Consider the following 19,422-nt stretch of genomic DNA (forward strand, 5'->3'; position numbering starts at 1 on the left):
ACGTTGAGATGTAAAGGTATGTATATTTGCATGAGAGGACGTGTATGTATATACATGTGTATGTGGGTGAGTCGGGCCATTCTTTCGTCTGTTTCCTTGCGCTACCTCGCTAATGCGGGAGACAGTGACAAAGGAAAATAAATAAATAAATATATATATATTTCTATGAGTCCACGGGGAAAATGTGAGCTTGATTAATGAGGCACAAACCTGGAAAGATCCAGGTGTATCTACTTCAAGATCCTGCTGCGTAGTAACTGTCTGGATGGCTACAATTGTACTTCCCTCGCCATCACCTTCTTCATCACAAGCTGTAAGAAAATTTTATAAAGCTACTAAAACACTATTCTACTAATGTAAAAATAAGAGTTCTAATGTTGGCTTCAATAATGAAGAAAAATCCAATCATTGTCTTAGACTTTTTTGCAATACAGCTCCTTAATTCCAATTTGATATGGTTATGAGAATGTGGTGGCCAGGGATGGGATAGCACCTGTACAGATCGCTTGTATGTACAAGAATGATTGCATAATGAAGTCTGTTTCGTTAAATTTATATAAAGTCAGTTGATTTTCTGTTACTTGATTATGCAGATGGCCAACCATCAGAAATAAACTCAATTCCATTTTACAGGCATTATTGCTACATGCAATAAGCATTAGAGATTATATTAATCATGTAAGGAAACATACTTCACCCAGTAAACCATTTTCTGATTAACATAAACAACTGATATGGATAAACAGGCACCTACAATAAAAAACAAATTCCAACCCTCATTAGTCTGAACTAAAGTTGAAAGCCTTCAAAACTGATTTTTGCGTACATGACTTGTTCCTAAAGTGTCAATGGTATTTCATGGCAGGCCCACATGAACTATAGTATTTACTGATCCATAAGCAGTACAAAATTGTAGCCAAACTAAATACAAAAAAAAAAGGTTAAATTTATATAAATTCAGTTAAGATTTTCTATTACTTGATTATGCAGATGGCCAACCATCAGAAATAAACTCAATTCCATTTTATAGGCATTATTGCTACATGCAATAAGCATTAGAGATTATATTAATCATGTATGGAAACATACTTCACCCAGTAAACCATTTTCTGATCAACATAAACAACTGATATGGATAAACAGGCACCTACAATAAAAAACAAATTCCAACCCTCATTAGTCTGAACTAAAGTTGAAAGCCTTCAAAACTGATTTTTGCGTACATGACTTGTTCCTAAAGTGTCAATGGTATCTCATGGCAGGTCCACATGAACTATAGTATTTACTGATCCATAAGCAGTACAAAATTGTAGCCATACTAAATACAAAAAAAGAGGTAGAAAATAAAAATGAAGATCAAAATGAATGAATCTGCATTTCCATTGGCATGATAACTACAATGTATTCAATAAAATATGATAACAACCTTACTCATTATTCATTGTTCATTCCCAATTGTGGACCCTGTGATATTCAGATTCCCAAGACTAGAAAGGCAGCCAGGATAAAGAGAATCTAAGTACCTACAAGAACCTATGAGAAAACTTGGCAAAAGTGGCATGGCTAGTGCGAGGTGCTTACCACAAGTTGTGATTGATGTGTAGGACAATTCTTCTCAGCTTCCACCAACATTATATAATTATCAATTTTCAGTCTATTTGGGACTGCTTTCAACCATATGTTAAGTTTCTTTTAAAAAAATGTCTGTAGTTCTATGCATATTTCATATTTCACCAGGCAGCACAATGAGCAGTCATGTATCTTTGTTCAATTATTTTCAGTAAAAAATAAATTTGTCCCATGAGCAGGTTATCTATTAGAAAGATAACAAACTGATTGACAATCATTAGCAAGAATTTCCTTCATTATTGGAATTCCCACACTCCTCTACTACTTTTAGTCCTTTCACATGCTTCCTCAGGTCTAGACATTTCAATTTTTTCTGCAAAATAATTTGACACTTACAATTCAACAGTGAAGTTGTTATCAGATATATATTAGCAAAACAATATAGAGTAAGAGTGTAGAGTATTGTCTCACTTTAATAACTTGCTTTTCTTTGTTAACCTGGTATTTCTGTGTACCTAGAGACCATCATAGAGGACCTCTAGGACGTATGTGTATCACCACATGAGTTGTGGACAGCAGGAATATAAAATCAATTTTGTTTTGCAGTGATACTGTTCTGTATGGTGAATTTAAATGGCGGGACATGTAAATTTTGTCTAACAAGAGAGGATTAGATAACCAAGTCTAGAATATATTTACAGTATAATTCTGTGAAATGCTATGCAGGCAAAATGATTATCTATGAGCTAAAATAAGATACCACTGCATTGAGGTTCTTTTCTATTGGATACTTCTCATATGCATATACTGTACCAGCTTTGTTACCCAGAACTGCATCCAAAAAATTTGCTTTAAAAAATTATTTATTTTTTTTTTTTATTATACTTTGTCGCTGTCTCCCACGTTAGCGAGGTAGCGCAAGGAAACAGATGAAAGAATGGCCCAACCCACCCATACAAGCCCACACATGCACATATACATACCTATACATTTCACCGTATACATAGATATACAGACACATGTACATATTCATACTTGCTGCCTTCATCCATTCCCATCACTACTCCACCACACATGAAATGGCACCCCCCCTCCCCCTGCATGCGCACGAGGTAGCACTAGTAAAAGACAACAAAGGCCACATTCATTCATACTCAGTCTCTAGCTGTCATGTGTAATTCACCGAAACCACAGCTCCCTTCCACATCTAGGCCCTACAAAACTTTGCATGGTTTACCCCAGATGCTTCTCATGCCCTAGTTCAATCCATTGACAATACGTTGGCCCCGGTATACCACATCAGTCCAATTCACTCTATTCCTTGCATGCCTTTCACCCTCCTGCATGTTCAGGCCCCGATCGCTCAAAATCTTTCTCACTCCATCCTTCCACCTCCAATTTGGTCTTCCACTTCTCGTTCCCTCCACCTCTGACACATATATCTTTGTCAATCTTTCCTCACTCATTCTCCCCATGTGACCAAACCAGTTCAATACACCCTCTTCTGCTCTCTCAACCACACTCATTATACTACCACACATCTCTCTTACCCTTTAATTACTTAATTACCTAACATCACATATTTTCCTCAAACGTCTCATTTCCAACACATCCACCCTCCTCCGCACAACCTTATATAGCCCATGCCTCGCAATTATATAACCTTGTTGGAACCACTATTCCTTCAAACATACCCATTTTTGCTCTCTGAGATAATGTTCTGGCCTTCCACACATTCTTCAATGCTCCCAGAACCTTCACCCCCTCCCCCACCCTGTGACTCACTTCCGCTTCTATGGTTCCATCCGCTGCTAAATTCACTCCCAGATATCTAAAACACTTCACTTCCTCCAGTTTTTCTCCATTCAAACTTACCTCCCAGTTGACTTGTCCCTCCACCCTACTGAACCTAATAACCTTGCTCTTATTTACATTTACTCTCAGCTTTCTTCTTTCACACACTTTACCAAACTCAGTCACCAGCTTCTGCAGTTTCTCACCCGAATCAGCCACCAGCACTGTATCATCAGCGAATAACAAATGACTGACTTCCCAAGCCCTCTCATCCACAACAGACTGCATACTTGCCGCTCTCTCCAAAACTCTTCCATTCACCTCCCTAACAACCCCATCCATAAACAAATTAAACAACCATGGAGACACCACGCACCCCTGCCGCAAACCAACATTCACTGGGAACCAATCACTTTTGTCTCTTCCTACTCATACACATGCCTTACATCCTCGATTAAAACTTTTCACTGCTTCTAGCAACTTACCTCCCACACCATATATTCTTAATAATACCTTACAGAGAGCATCTCTATCAACTCTATCAAATGCCTTCTCCAGATCCATAAATGCTACATACAAATCCATTTGTTTTTCTAAGTATTTCTCACATACATTCTTCAAAGCAAATGCCTGATCCATACATCCTTCTGAAACCACACTGCTCTTCCCCAATCTGATGCTCTGTATATGCCTTCACCCTCTCAATCAATACCCTCCCATATAATTTCCCAGGAATACTTAGCAAACTTATACCTCTGTAATTTGAACACTCACCTTTATCCCCTATGCCTTTGTACAATGGCACTATGCAGGCATTCCGCCAATCCTTGGGCATTTCACCATGAGCCATACATACATTGAATATCCTCACCAACCAGTCAACAACACTGTCATCCCCTTTTTAATGAATTCCTTTGCAATACCATCCAAACCTGCCACCTTGCTGGCTTTCATCTTGTGCAAAGCTTTCACTACCTCTTCTCTCTTTATCAAACCATTCTCCTTTATCAAACCATTCTCAATTCACACACCACCTCAACCAAAACACACTATATCTGCCACTCTATCATCAAACACATTCAACAAACCTTCAAAATACTCACTCCATCTCCCTCTCACATCACCACTACTTGTTATTACCTCCCCATTAGCCCCCTTCACTGATGTTCCCATATATATCATAATTATTTTTTATTTTTCATTATACTTTGTCGCTGTCTCCCGCGTTTGCGAGGTAGCGCAAGGAAACAGACGAAAGAAATGGCCCAACCCCCCCCCATACACATGTATATACATACGTCCACACACGCAAATATACATACCTACACAGCTTTCCATGGTTTACCCCAGACGCTTCACATGCCTTGCTTCAATCCACTGACAGCACGTCAACCCCGGTATACCACATCGCTCCAATTCACTCTATTCCTTGCCCTCCTTTCACCCTCCTGCATGTTCAGGCCCCGATCACACAAAATCTTTTTCACTCCATCTTTCCACCTCCAATTTGGTCTCCCTCTTCTCCTTGTTCCCTCCACCTCCGACACATATATCCTCTTGGTCAATCTTTCTTTAAAAAAGGTATTATATAAAAATGGCCATTCTTGGCTTATAAAGTGCCTCAAGACAGACGGTAAAAAAAAAAAAAAAAAACAGATTTGTTGAGTATTATGGAGCTCTCTTTAGCTCTGGACATTAAAAGGTAGCCATTGTTTGCTTTCAAGGCCTGGCACTTGTATCCTTAAATAACTACCTTTGATCCTGAGGTATCTTTGTTGCATTTCAAGGCTGCTGAACCACCTATTTTGAATGACTGCAGTGAACCAAGTGCAAGGTGTTTGTATTCTAGTGGTTTAATTGCAGTACTGTAGCCAGTGAGGTTACGAAGTGCTGCTATTGCAACAGAGAGCTCATCAATCAGGAAAAGTTAGAATTCAGTGCCTTGATGGGATACTCTAGTTTTCTAGAGTAACCAGGCCTCACCCCACCTTCCCATGATGACCTCGTCCGAAGGGTGGAACCAAAGGGAAAGTCATGGCCAAACTCCATCAAGGCAATTGTTTTTAAAACAGACAAACATTTAAGGTGCACTGAAATTCTAGTTTTTTTGGCAATCTGAGAACCCCACTGCTTCTGGGAGTCACTGCACTGGAGTTGCCCTCTGTTAGTGGCTTGTCAAGGGTGAGGCACTAAGGCTAAGAAGTGACACTAAAGTCCACCAGTTATGCCAGGGAGTAAATTGGATGATCAATTACGAGTGATGGATCTGATGTTAATGGGATAACTGATAAGAGTAAAAGGAAGGAACTTGTGGAGAAATTTAAAAGTTACTATTTGGATGTGCTGGGGATTGGGGAAACCCATATCCTTGGGCAGAGTGTATGAAGTAAATATGGAAATGATTAATGCAAGTTGGGATAGCATGGAAGGAGGAGTGGTATAAACAGGAATGAATGAAAATAATCAAAGAAGAGAGAAAGAAGGATGTGTAACTGTGCTATCATCAAGAGTATGGAAGGGTGTTACAGAGTATGGTTGAAATAAATCAAGAATACTTTGGATAAGAAAAATTGGAACTGTGAAGTTTACATGAACTTGTGACTATGAAGACTGTGCAAAGCAAGGATAAAATGAAGCATTTCTGGAGAAATTTGAAAGACTGTATAAACAAGTTTGAGAATGAGAGAAAGGTTGTTGCAAAGGGTAATATGAATGTGAGGGCAATGTGTGAATGCCTGGAGAAACACAATGGAAGTTATCTTTTGGACATCTGTGTTGAGAGGGGTTTATTCCTTGCAAACACCTTTTTCAGCACAAGATGATCAATGGATATACATGGATGAGAAATGATGGAAGGGAAGAACAAAAGGGTATGAATGACAATGTGGCAGTGGATTAAAGGCAGGTTGCTCTGGATAAAGTTGTGAGAGGCTTCTTTGGAGATTCTGACCATTATATAGTTCTTGTGGAAGTGAGGAGCAAGAAGTGGAGGTATGGTGTATGGAAGAATGGAGAGCTAAGAACGTTGGTAAGCAAGAGGATAAATCAGAAAGAAAGCCAGGACGATTATGAATGAAGAGTGACAGAAAATTTAGATGAAAGTGCAGTAAATGAATGGCAGCAGTCTTGTGTGAAAGTGTTTAAAATAATTATAGAAAGACTGTTAAAACGTTGCACAATTAGTAGTTGGATACAAGGTCATGGGATATATGAATTAAGGGGGAAATGGATGGTGGATGGATGAGACTAGAAATGCTATGGAAGAGAAGACAAAGGCATATGGTAGACTGATCAAAATGAATGTACCAGTGGAAGTTCAGCAAAGGAGGAAAAATATAAGATTTATCATTATTAATTATACTTAATCGCTCTTTCCTGCATCAGCCCATACAAGCACATATACATACATATACTTATGTACATATACATGCACATACACAGACATACACATATATACACATGTTCATATTCATACTTGCTTGCCTTCATCCATTCCTGGCGCTACCCCGCCCAACAGGAAACAGCACTGCTACCTTCCGCTTCACTGAGGTAGTGCCAGGAAAACAGACAAAAAAGGCCACATTCATTCACAGTCAGTCTCTAGCTGTCATGTGTAATGCACCAAAACCACAGCCCCCTATCCACAAACAGACCCCCACAAATCCTTCCATGGTTTACCCCAGACATTTCACATGCCGACCCCAGTATACTACATTGTTCCAATTCACTCTATTCCTTGCAAGCCTCTGACCCTCCTATATGTTCAGGCCCAGATTGCTCAAAATCTTTTTCACTCCATTCCTCAACCTCAAATTTGGTCTCCTGCTTCTCCTTGTTCCCTTCAACTCTGACACAGATATCCTCTTTGTCAATTTCTCCTCACTCATTCTCTCCATATGTCCAAACTATTTCAACACACCCTCTTCTGCTCTTTTTATTTTCACACATCTCTCTTACCCTTTCATTACTTACTTGATAAATACCGCCTCACACCACATATTGTTCTCCAACATTTCATTTCCAACACATCCACCCTCCTCCGTACAACCTATCTATAGCCCATGCCTCGCAACCATATGACAGTGTTGGAACTACTATTCCTTCAAACATACCCATTTTTGTAAACAAAATCTTAAGATGCTGAGAGAGGAGAGCAAAGGAAGAGTAGCTGAAGATTTTGTAAGAAAGTTAAGTGAAAAGTTTTGGGAAAATAAGCAATTGCACTAAAAGGAGATGGAAAAGGAAAGAAGCAAATGTAAGAATAGAAGTGTACATGTGAGAAGTAAGACAGGGAAGTAGCTGAATCAAAAGAAGAAAATAACAGGAAGATGGAAAGAGTAATATGAAAAACTGATAGATGTGGGAGAAGATGAGGCAGCAGTTGTTACATGCATGGGTATGGAGGATGTAAGGAAAAAGATACAAGCACAGGGGCCTATAGCACAAAAGGAGGTAAGAAGGGCAATAATGAGGTTGAAGATAGGAAAGACACCGAGAATGGATAGGATTACAGCTGAAATGCTGAAGTATGGAGAAGAAAGTGTGAGATAGTGGATGCATTTGATAAGTAATTTAGTGTAGAAGCAGAAAGTTGTGCCTGATGACTGGATGAAAGCTACTATTGCTCCTTTATTCAAAGGAAAAGGTGCTAAGGATGTATGTAGCAATTATAGAGGAATAAGTCTGCTAATCATACTAGATGTGTATAAAAGAGAGTTGATTGATACAGTGATGAAAGTGACTGAAAGCAGAATAAGTGAGGAAAGGTAGGGGATTTGTAGATCAGATTTCTGTGGTAAGAATGAATGGAAAAGTATACAGAAAGTTAAAAAGCTGTATGCAACTTTTATGAATCTGGGGAAAGTGTATGACAGAGTTGAGTAAGATGCTTTATGGGGTAACTGCTAAGGATACATGGAGTAGGGGAACAACTAAGGGATGGTGTCAATGCCTCTAAAAGAAGAGCAAATGCATGTAAGAGTGGACAAAGTTTAGCAAAAGTTTCAGTATCCATGTGGGTGTAAGGGATAGCTTTGTGGTGTCACCATGGTTTTTTAACAATATATGGATGGAGTGATAAGAGGGGTGAAAGCAAAACTAGGGAAAGGAGGGTGTGGAGATGGAGTGTGGTGAAGGGGTATGGTGGTTAAGGACAAGCCTGTTTGCAAATGATACTGTTATTGGCTGAGAGTGAGGAGGAGCTGCAGAAGGCTGTAAGTGTTTTATGATACAGGCATACCACCGATTTTCCAGCAACTGATGGTTCGGCACCTCCTTTAGTCCAGACAAAATTATGTGAAGGAACCTGAAATTACCATGGCCACCAAACTAGTTTACTAGGGGGCCACAGATGGCATTGTGAGTAGGGTGCGCTTATTTACATTCTTTACAATGCACTTGTAGGTGGTGATACCGTAATTCTGTGAGATTCTTAGCTTATTTTGTTTAAATTTAACTCTAGCTATGTCTTCTAAGACATATGAGTGTCAATCGGGGTGTCAAATGTAAATCCAAGATAAAGTAGAACTGTTGAAAAAATGGACCGTGGTGTTATGGTGTATAAGCTGTGTGACATCTACAGTATTGGTTCATCAACTGTTTATGATATAAAGAAGCAATGAGAGAAAGTACTGAAATTCTATGCAGACAGCAATTCCAAGGAGCAAATGACGATTAGAAAAACTATGAAAGGTTGTAAGAGTACTGAGCACGATCAAGTGATGATAGAATGGTTTTGACAGCGTCAGAGTGATGGAGTGGACTTGTCAGGTACCATGATAATGGACCATGCTAAGTTGTTCCAAAAAGAACTTAAATTACAACATGAGCATGACTATAGTGAAGGATGGCTTCAAAGATTCAAGAAGCATCATGGAATTTTCAGGAATAATGTGTGCAGAGAAAGGCAGTCAGCAAACCACAAAGGAGCTGCTGAGTATGTAAACGAATTTGTGAAACTCATAGCTGACGAACACCTCAGTGTTGAGCAGGTGTATAATGCAGACGAAACTGCATTATTCTGGCAATGCACACCTAGAAAAACACTAACAACAGAAGACCCCACAGGATTCAAACAATCTAAGGACAGACTTACCATCTTAGGGTGCTCAAACACTTAATATTTGTTTAATTTAAATTTCTAGCAGTCCGTGGTATACTGTAGACACATGGGAGATGTATAATTAGTGGGTTATAGGTGTGTTGATGAATCAATATTACATGACAATGGTTGGTCTGGCAAAATGGTTAATCCAGCAAGGTTTTGGAACTAAAAGTGATGGAAAATCGGTGGTGTACCTGTACATGTAAGTGTATGTGACTGAAGGTAAATGTAAGTATATAAGTAAAGCAATGTCATTTTCTAAAAGGAAATGCAGTGAAACTAGAGAGTTTGCTAAACCCCATAGTGTGAGAACAAAGCATACTAAACTGTGTTATAGATATGGGGAGGAAAAGATTGGAGAAGGTGACAGAATTTAAGTACATATTTATGAGATGTCTTTAGTAAGTCTGGTGATATGGATGGAGAAATAAAGGAGAGAACAGAACATGGTAGAAGAGTCATTGGGCCCTTTAACAGAATAATGAAGAGTAGAGTTGTAAGTAAGGATGTGAAGAAAGGATTAAGGGACAGCATAGTCCTCCTGACCATTACCTATGCAGCCAAAACACGGACATAGTATGATTCACAAAGGTCAGGAATCCAGGCTATGGAAATAAGCTATTCAAGAAAAGCATGGAGTATGAGTAGATGGAGTGAAGATAGAAATGAGGGGGTGCATGAGAGATTTGGTATGGCAGGGAGTGCAAAAGGAATGATTTGTGGAGTGGTTGAAAGAGTGAAACTTAATACTTCGAGGTGGTTTGGGTATGTGGAAAGAATGCAAGACAGGGAGTTTGCAAGAAGAGTGTATGGAAAGGGTTTTGGCCTGAGAAGACTCCCGTGACATTGAGGAATAAAGTGATGAATGCCACTTGAATCTCTTGCACATACCATCACTCCATCCCTAAATACCTCTCATTCCTCATCCACTCCCCTCATTTTACTTACTCTCATCTTTTGCCATTCTGCACTCAATCTTTCCTAAATTCTATTCACATAAATCTCTTTTCCAAGCTCGCTTAGTCTTACAACTCCCTTCTCTCCAACACTGTTTCCTCTTTTCCGAAAACCTATACAAATCTTCACACTCACCCTAACAAGAATGTGATTAGATTTCCCACTTGCTGCCCCTCTCAGCATATTTACATCCAATAATCTTGTCTTTTACATGCCTTTCATTACCATGTAATCTAATATTGCCCACTGACCATCTCTCCTATGCATATATGTATAGATGTTTATATCCACCTTTTTATACCAGGTATACCTAATCACCAGTCCTTTTTTGGCACACAACTCCAGAAGTTCTTCATTTCCATTCATAGCACTGAATACCCAAGGCATCCCAATTACACCCTCAACTGCTACATTACTCATATTTGCAAATGAATTACCCCTCACCAATACCTCATCTCTTACATCAAAACTACTGACACACTCACTCAGCTGCTCCCAAAACACTTGCCACTCTCGATCTTTCTTCTCATGGCTTGGTGCACAAGTACTAATAATCGCTCATCTCTCGCCATCCACTTTCAGGTTTACCCATATCAATTCAGAATTCACTTCCTTATATTCTATCACACATTCCCACAAATCCTGCTTCAAGAGTAGTGCTACTCTCTCCTTAGCTTTTATCCTATCACCAACTCCTGACTTTACACCCAAGACATTTCCAAACCATTCTTTTCTTGAGCTTTGTTTCACTAAGAGCCAGAATATCAAGATTTCTTTTCTCAAACATATTTCCTATCTCTTCTCATCTTGGTTTCATCCACACATATTTACAAACCCAAGCCTAAACCTTCAAGGAGGATAAAAAGTCCCTGCTTGGCTCCTTTTGTTCCATCTTTTAGAAACCGAAGTACGAGAGGGGGGTTCCAGCCCTCTTCAGTTGCCTTCTATGACATTCAAGAAATCTTTCTTTCTTTCATACTATTCGCCATCTCCCACATTAGCAAGGTTGCGTTAAGAACAGAGGACTGGACCTTTGAGGGAATATCCTCACCTGGCCCCCTTCTCTGTCCCTTCTTTCGGAAAATTAAAAAAAAACGAGAGGAGAAATATGGAGATGAATTCTTTCACTCTTACCTCTATCTACCTATCTATATCTCTAACACCCTTTCCCTCTGAGAACTGCCATCAAAGGGGTGGCCACGGCACCTTACATTACATGCCTCCCCCTCATACACCATTCCATGCAAACGTCCATCATTTCTCTCCGTGTAAACTCCCAGTCTTGCATTCTTTCCACATACCCAAATCACCTCAAAGTATTGCATCTCACCCACTCTACCACTCCATTATTTATTCCCTCTGCATTCCCTGCCACCTCCCAACTCTCATACACCCCCATCATTTCTTTCTTCATTCCATGTAGTCATAATACATGCTCCTCTCAAATAGCTCATTTCCATAGCCTGGATTTTTTACCTCTGTGATTCATTCCTTAATCCTTAATCCTCTCTTCACTTCCACAATAACACGTACACCCTTCATTATAATTAGGGGACCCAGTGACCTTTCTACCCTATACAGCTCTCTCCCTTCTGTCTCCTTCCATATTACCACATACAAGTACACCACCGAATTTCAAGCAATTGATGGTTTGGCAACTCCTTTAGTCCGGACAAAATTACATGAGGGAACTTGAAATTACCGCGGCCACCAGACTAGTTTACTGGGGGGCCACAGATGGTGTTGTGTGTAGGAGCGCTTAATCACATTCTTTACACTGCACTCGTTGGTGGTGATACCGCAATTCTGTGAGATTCTAAGCTTATTTTGCTTAAATCTAACCCTAGCTATGGCTTCTATGACATATAAGAGTGTCAGCCTTGGTGTCAAACATAAACACCAGGCCATATCAATCCAAGACGAAGTAGAACTGTTGAAAATAATGGACCACGGTGTTTTGGTGCATAAGCTGTGTGACATCTACAGTATTGGTTCATCAACTGTGTATGATATAAAGAAGCAAAGGTAGAAAATATTGAAATACTATGCAGACAGCGATTCCAAGAAGCAAATGACAATTAGAAAAACTATGAAAGATGGTAAGAGTACTGAACACGATCGAGTGATAATGAAATGGTTTCAACAGCACTGGAGTGATGGAGTGGACTTGTCAGGTGGCATGATGATGAACCAGGGTAAGTTGTTCCATAAAGAACTTAAATTACAACTTGAGCGTGACTATAGTGAAGGATGGTTTCAAAGATTCAAGAAGCATCATGGAATTTCCAGGAATAAAGTGTGTGGAGAAAAGCTGTCTGCAAACCATGAAGGAGCTGCCGAGTATGTGGAAGAATTTGCAAAACTCATAGCTGATGAGCACCTCAGTCCTGAGCAGAAGTATAATGCATAAGAAACTGCATTATTCTGGAGATGCTCACTTAGGAAAACCCTAGCAACAGAAAACGAAGAAGACCCTGCAGGATTTAAAGAGCGGCGTATCAAGGGGAAATAGCTCTTATGGAAAGCACTGAAACTGTGCCCATCCAAACATATGACACCAATATTTCCATTACCTCTGCCAAGGAGATTATGTTTTTACTGATTTGTTTGTTTGTCACTGAGCAACTTTCAACAAAAGTTATGAACAAATTTTGAAGAAATTTTTGGGGAAAGTCAGAAATGACACAAGGACCATTTATTAGATTTTGGGAGTGATCTGAATCATTGTCTGGATCCAGGACGCCATTATGGAAATATCAATTTTTGTGAATAACTATTGAACTAATAATGATATCAATGTGATTCCAAACACCAAAAATATGTTTTCATAGCCAAGAAATCTAAATCTTGAAGATCCAAATCATTGTCTGGATCCAGGATGCCATTACACCACTGGTGCCCCCTTCAAGTGGCACCCAGGGCACCTACCCTACCTGCCATACCATAGATAGGCCACTAGATTCAAACAATCTAAGGACAAACCTACCATCTTAGGGTGCTCAAACATTTAATATTTGTTTAATTTAAATTTCTAGCAGTCCATTGTATACTTTAGACACATGGGAGATGTATAATTAGTGGGGGGTTAGAGGTGTGTTGATGAATTATTATTACGTGACCATGGTTGGTCCAGCAAACTGATCAATCCGACAAGGCTTTGGAACCAAGAGTGCCGGAAAATCGATGGTGTTCATGTACTTTAACCCTCTCCCTCTTCCAGTCCCCCCCCTCCTTTATCCAAAGCACTCTTTAGAATACTTTCCCTTTTCATTCTCTATGGCTCTACAAAATCTATACTTTCATCCTGTTTCTTTTCAAACACCATTACTTTATTTTTACTCAAATATACCTTCAATCACCTACACTTACATACATCATAAAACACACTTGCAATCTTCTGCAACTCCTCTTCATTCTCAGCAAACAACACAGCATCATCCGCAAACAGGATTGCTACTAGCTACCTATCTCACCACCAAACTCTAGCTCTGCAACCCCTTTCCCTAGTTTTGCTTCCATCTCTCTTATCATTTCATTCATATATATATCAAGAAGCCATGGTGATATCACACATTCCCGCTTCACACCCACAAGTGTATCGCAATCTTTGCTCAACTCCATCCACTCTTACATGTGCATTTGCTCCTCTACAGAAGACTTTTACACTATCCAACAGTTATTCCCCTACCCCATATATCCTTAACATATCCCATAAAGCATTCCATTTGACTCAGTAGTATACTTTCTCCAAATCCGTAAAAGCTGCACAAAACTTCTTGACTTTTGCAAAATACTTTTCTAAAGTTATATTTACCACAAAAATCTGACCCATATATCCTCTTTGTCAATCTTTCCTCACTCATTCTCTTCATGTGACCACACCATTTCAATACACCCTCTTCTGCTCTCTCAACCACACTCTTTTTATTACTTTTGCAAAATACTTTTCTAAAGTTATATTTACCACAAAAATCTGACCCATATATCCTCTTTGTCAATCTTTCCTCACTCATTCTCTTCATGTGACCACACCATTTCAATACACCCTCTTCTGCTCTCTCAACCACACTCTTTTTATTACCATACATCTCTCTAACCCTTTCATTACTTACTCACTCAAACCAATTCACACCACATACTGTCCTCAAACATCTCATTTCCAACACATCAACCCTCCTCCGCACAACCCTATCTATAGCCCATGCCTCGTAACATATAACATAGTTGGAACCACTATTCCTTCAAAAATACCCATTTTTGCTCTCCGAGATAACATTCTCGCCTTCCAAACATTCTTCAATGCTCCCAGCATCTTCGCCTCCATCCCCACCCTGTGACTCACTTCTGCTTCCATGGTTCCATTCGCTGCTAAATCCACTCCCAGATATCTAAAACACTTCACTTTCTCCAGTTTTTTTCCATTCAAACTTAACTCTGAACTGACTTGTTTCTCAACCCTACTGAACCTAACTTTGCTCGAATTCACATTTACTCTCAACTTTCTTCTTTCACACACTTTCCCAAACTCAGTCACCAGTTTCTGCAGTTTCTCACCCGAATCAGCCACCAGCACTGTATCATGAGCGAACAACAACTAACTCACTTCCCAAGCCCTTTCATCCACAACAGACTGCATACTTGCCCCTCTCTCCAAAACTCTTGCATTCACCTCCCTAACAACCCCATCCATAAACAAATCAAACATCCATGAAGACATTATGCACCCCTGCTGCAAACCAACATTCACTAGGAACCAATCACTTTCCTCTCTTCTACTCGTACACATGCCTTACATCCTCGATAAAAACTTTTCATTGCTTCTATCAACTTACCTCCCACACCTTATACACTTAATACCTTCCACATAGTATCTCTATCAACTCTATCATATGCCTTCTCCAAATCCATAAATGTTACATACAAATCCATCTGTTTTTCTAAGGATCTCTCATATACATTCTTCAAAGCAAACACAGACATATACATATATACACACGTGCATATTCACATTTGCTCACCTTTATCCATTTCCCAGCACTACTCTGCCACATAGGAAACAGCATTGCCACTCCCAGCAACAGCAAGGTAATGCCAGGAAACATATGGAGAAAGGCAACATCTGCTCACATCCATTCCCCAGCAGTTATGTATAATGCACCAAAAGAGCAGCCCCAATCAACATCCAGCCCTCACAGACCATTCCACAGTTTACTAACAGCATGTGAACCCCAGTATATTATATTGTTCCAATTCACACTATTTCTTGCTTGTATTTCACCCTCCTGCATGTCCAGGCCTTGATCACTCAGTCTTTTTCACTCCTTCCTTCCACCTCCAATTTGGTCTCCCGCTTCTCCTTGTTCCCTCCACTTCTGACACAAATATCCTCTTTATTAGCCTTTCCTCTTTCCTCACTCATTCTCTCCATATGTCCAAACTATTTTGATACACCCTCATCTGCTCTCTTAACCACACTCTATTACCACACATTTCTCTTACCCTTTCATTACTTACTTAATTAAACCATTTCACACCACATATTGTCCTCAAACATTTCATTTCCAACACATCCACCCTCCTCTGTACAACCCTATCCACAGCCCATGCCTTGCAACCATATAATATAGTTGGATCTACTATTCCTTCAAACATACCCATTTTTGCTCTCCAAGATAACATACTCTCCATATATTCCTCATTGCTCTCAGAAACTTCGCACCCACATATTATTCTCATACATTTCATTTCCAACACATCCACCCTCCTCTGTACAACCCTATCTACAGCCCATGCCTTGCAACCATATAATATTGTTGGAACTACTATTCTTTCAAACATAACCATTTTTGTTCTATGAGATAACGTACTCTCCATACATTCTTCATTGCTCTCAGAAACTTTGCCCCCTTCCCCACCCTATGACTCATACTTCCACAGTTCCATTCACTGCCAAGTCCACTCTCAGATATCTAAAATGCTTCACTTCCTCCATTTTTCTTTATTCAAACTTACATCCTAACTACCCTGTCCCTCAACCATGCTGGAACTAATAACCCTGCTTTTATTCGCATTTACTCTCAGTTTTCTCTTTTTGCAAACTTTTCTAAGCTTAGTCACCAACCTCTGCAGTGTCTCACTCTAATCAGCACCCAGTGCTGTATCATCAGCGAACAAAAACTGACTCACTTCCCAAGCCCTCTCATCTCCCACAGACTGCATGCTCACCCTTCTGCATTCACCTCCCTGACCATCCAATCCATAAACTGACCTTCAGTGTAAACCAATCAGTCTCCTCTCTTCCTACTGGTACACATGTCTTACACCCTTGATAAAAACTCACTGCTCCATGCAGCTTACCTCCCACACCATATATTCTTAAGACTTTCCACAAAGCATCTCTATCAACCCTATCATATGCCTTCTTCAGATCCATAAACGCCACATAGAAATAAATCTGTTTTTGTAAGTATTTCTCACACACATTCTTCAAAGAAAACACATGATCCATACATCTTTTACTACTTCTAGAACCACTCTGCTCCTCCCCAATCTGATGCTCTATACTTGGCTTCACCCTCTCAATCAATACTGCCATTAAATTTTTCATGTAGTCAAAAAATTCATGCCACCACCTCTTCTATTTTCACTAAACCACTCTCACTGACTCTCTAACTTCCAATACCACCCCAACCAAAACATTCTACATCTGCCATCCTATCATCAAACACATTTAACAATCCTTCAAAATACTCACTCTATTTCCTCCTCATTCCATCACTACCTGTTATCACTTCCCCTTTTTCTCCCTTCACCGGTTTCCATTTGTTCTCTCATCTTTCCCACATTATTTTCCTCCTTCTAAAACACTGTTTTATTCTCCTTAAAGTTCAATGATACTCTCTCACCCCACCTCTCATTTACCCTCTTTTTCAAGCCCTGCACCTTCCTCTTCACCTCCAACTTTCTCTTACATATCTCCTAAACATATGCATTCCTTCCTTGTAAGTACCACCTAAACACCTCTCTTTTCTCTTTCACTAGCAACTTTACATCTTCACCCCACCACTCGCTATCCTTTTTCAATCTGCCCACCTCCCACATTTCTCATGCCACATGCATCTCTTGCACATGCCATCACTGCTTCACATGCATCTCTTACAAATGTCATCTCTGCTTCCCTAAATACCTCCCATTCCTTAACCAACCCCCTCACTTCATTTGCTCTCTCCTTTTGCCATCATACACTCAATTTTCCCTGATGCTCCTTCACATGTCTCCTTTCCAAGCTCACTTACTCTCAGATCTCTCTTTTCCCTGAGAGTGTCTCCTCTTTTTCGAAACCTCTATAAATCTTCACCCTCCCCTGCACAAGATAGTGTTCAGGCATCCCACCAGCTGCCCCTTTCAGCACATTTACACCCAAAAGTCTCTTTTACATGCCTATCAACTAATACATAATCTAATAATGCTTGCTTACCATCTCTCCTACTCTTTTTTTTTTTCTTTCATACTATTCGCCATTTCCCGCGTCAGCGAGGTAGCGTTAAGAACAGAGGACTGGGCCTCTGAGGAAACATCCTCATCCAGCCCCCTTCTCTGTTCCTTCCTTTGGAAAAAAAAAAAGGAAAAAAAAAATTCCAATCACTAATCTTTTTTCAGAACACAACTCCACAAGCTCATCCCCATTTCCTTCCATAACACTGAATACCCCTTGAGCACTAACTATATCCTCAACTGCTACATTACTTACCTTTGCATTTGAATCACCCATCACTAATACCTGGTCTCGTGTACCAAAACTGCTGACACACTCACTCAGCTGCTCCCAAAACACTTTTTATTTTCATAGGTCATAAAATGTAGTAATGTTGTGTGTATAGGAAAAGCAGACCACTTAACTAGCAGGTGCTCTGTGTGTTTGTTATGGTAGTTGCAACATAGGCAACAAGGGTCTTTGGACATGCTGAAATGGTATTTGTAGCATCGCTGGGATGGATGATGTCCTGCGCAAAGATAGGAAAGAATGACTTGTGTTTGTCTACAAAATGTAACTTGATGAGTGTGTCTTGTGGGTGGGAGTTTAAGACTGAGTTGGGAGGCCAGTTGTTTAGTGCTTGTTAGGTTATTTCAGTGGATGTGTGTTTTGTCAGTGCTATATTTGTTAGGGGTTGGGGCTCTGTAAGTTAAGGTTGATGAAGCGTGAGGCAGGAGTAAACATTTCATTTCTACATAGGGGTTGGTGGTTAATTATGGAGTAGTTTGGGTAGGAGGAACCTAGTTCTTTTGCACAGAATCAAATGCCAAGCTCATTGAGGTGGGTTTGTATTAGTATGAGCTTTTTTCCACTGTGCAAGTGTTGAGCACTTTTGTCAGCTAAGCAGCCAAGGATTTCTGAGTGCACTACTCTGTGTGGTTTGCCTTTTTGTTATAATTGCTTATGAGAGTATGGAAGATCAAGCAGGTGAGGTGTACTTTAAAGCCGAAGGGATGAAATGTTTGTAGAGGAGGTGGAGGGATTCTTTCTCTATGTGAATGTGTGCCAACTAGCATTCTGAGGGCATGTAATTTGTGTGTTGCTTTTATATTGACGTTATTGGAGTGAGAAATGAATGTCATGTGTGTTTTGTATGTGATACATAGAATGGTTGGTATTTTGTTCAGGGGGAGTAATTGTCCATTCAAGGTAACTGGAGGGTTTTAGCCATTGTTAGTGACTCTGCCATGGTGCCTGGCTATGAAATGGCCAACCACTTTTTGTCATAGTTGAGGTTACTGGTGTCACATATCTTTTGTAACAATATGTCAGGGAGTAGTGTAAAATGTTTTCTTGATGTCTGTTGCCACTAGGACTATGAGGAAGAGGGTCTGTGCTAAGTTGAACCCACCGCAGTTATGTTGTGTGAGGTCAATGTGTAGTGTGTTGGTTGAGTATTTGGGTCTGAAGCCATTCTGTGTGGGTGAGAGTGGGATATTTATTTGATTCTGTTATGGATAAGTTT

At 39.9% G+C, this 19,422-nt stretch overlaps 1 protein-coding gene across 2 annotated transcripts in view; it reads right to left on the bottom strand.

The window, feature by feature from the left end:
* Positions 1-19,422, bottom strand: part of LOC139757449 (uncharacterized) — a 652,064-nt gene that overhangs the window by 175,323 nt on the left and 457,319 nt on the right. For both annotated transcript variants that reach the window (XM_071677974.1, XM_071677975.1), the window contains exon 13: positions 211-311. In XM_071677974.1, the coding sequence (XP_071534075.1) occupies positions 211-311 (101 nt within the window). The remainder of the gene's footprint in view (positions 1-210; positions 312-19,422) is intronic.

This window comes from Panulirus ornatus, chromosome 26 (genome assembly GCF_036320965.1).
Source record: "Panulirus ornatus isolate Po-2019 chromosome 26, ASM3632096v1, whole genome shotgun sequence".
Taxonomy (NCBI): domain Eukaryota; kingdom Metazoa; phylum Arthropoda; class Malacostraca; order Decapoda; family Palinuridae; genus Panulirus; species Panulirus ornatus.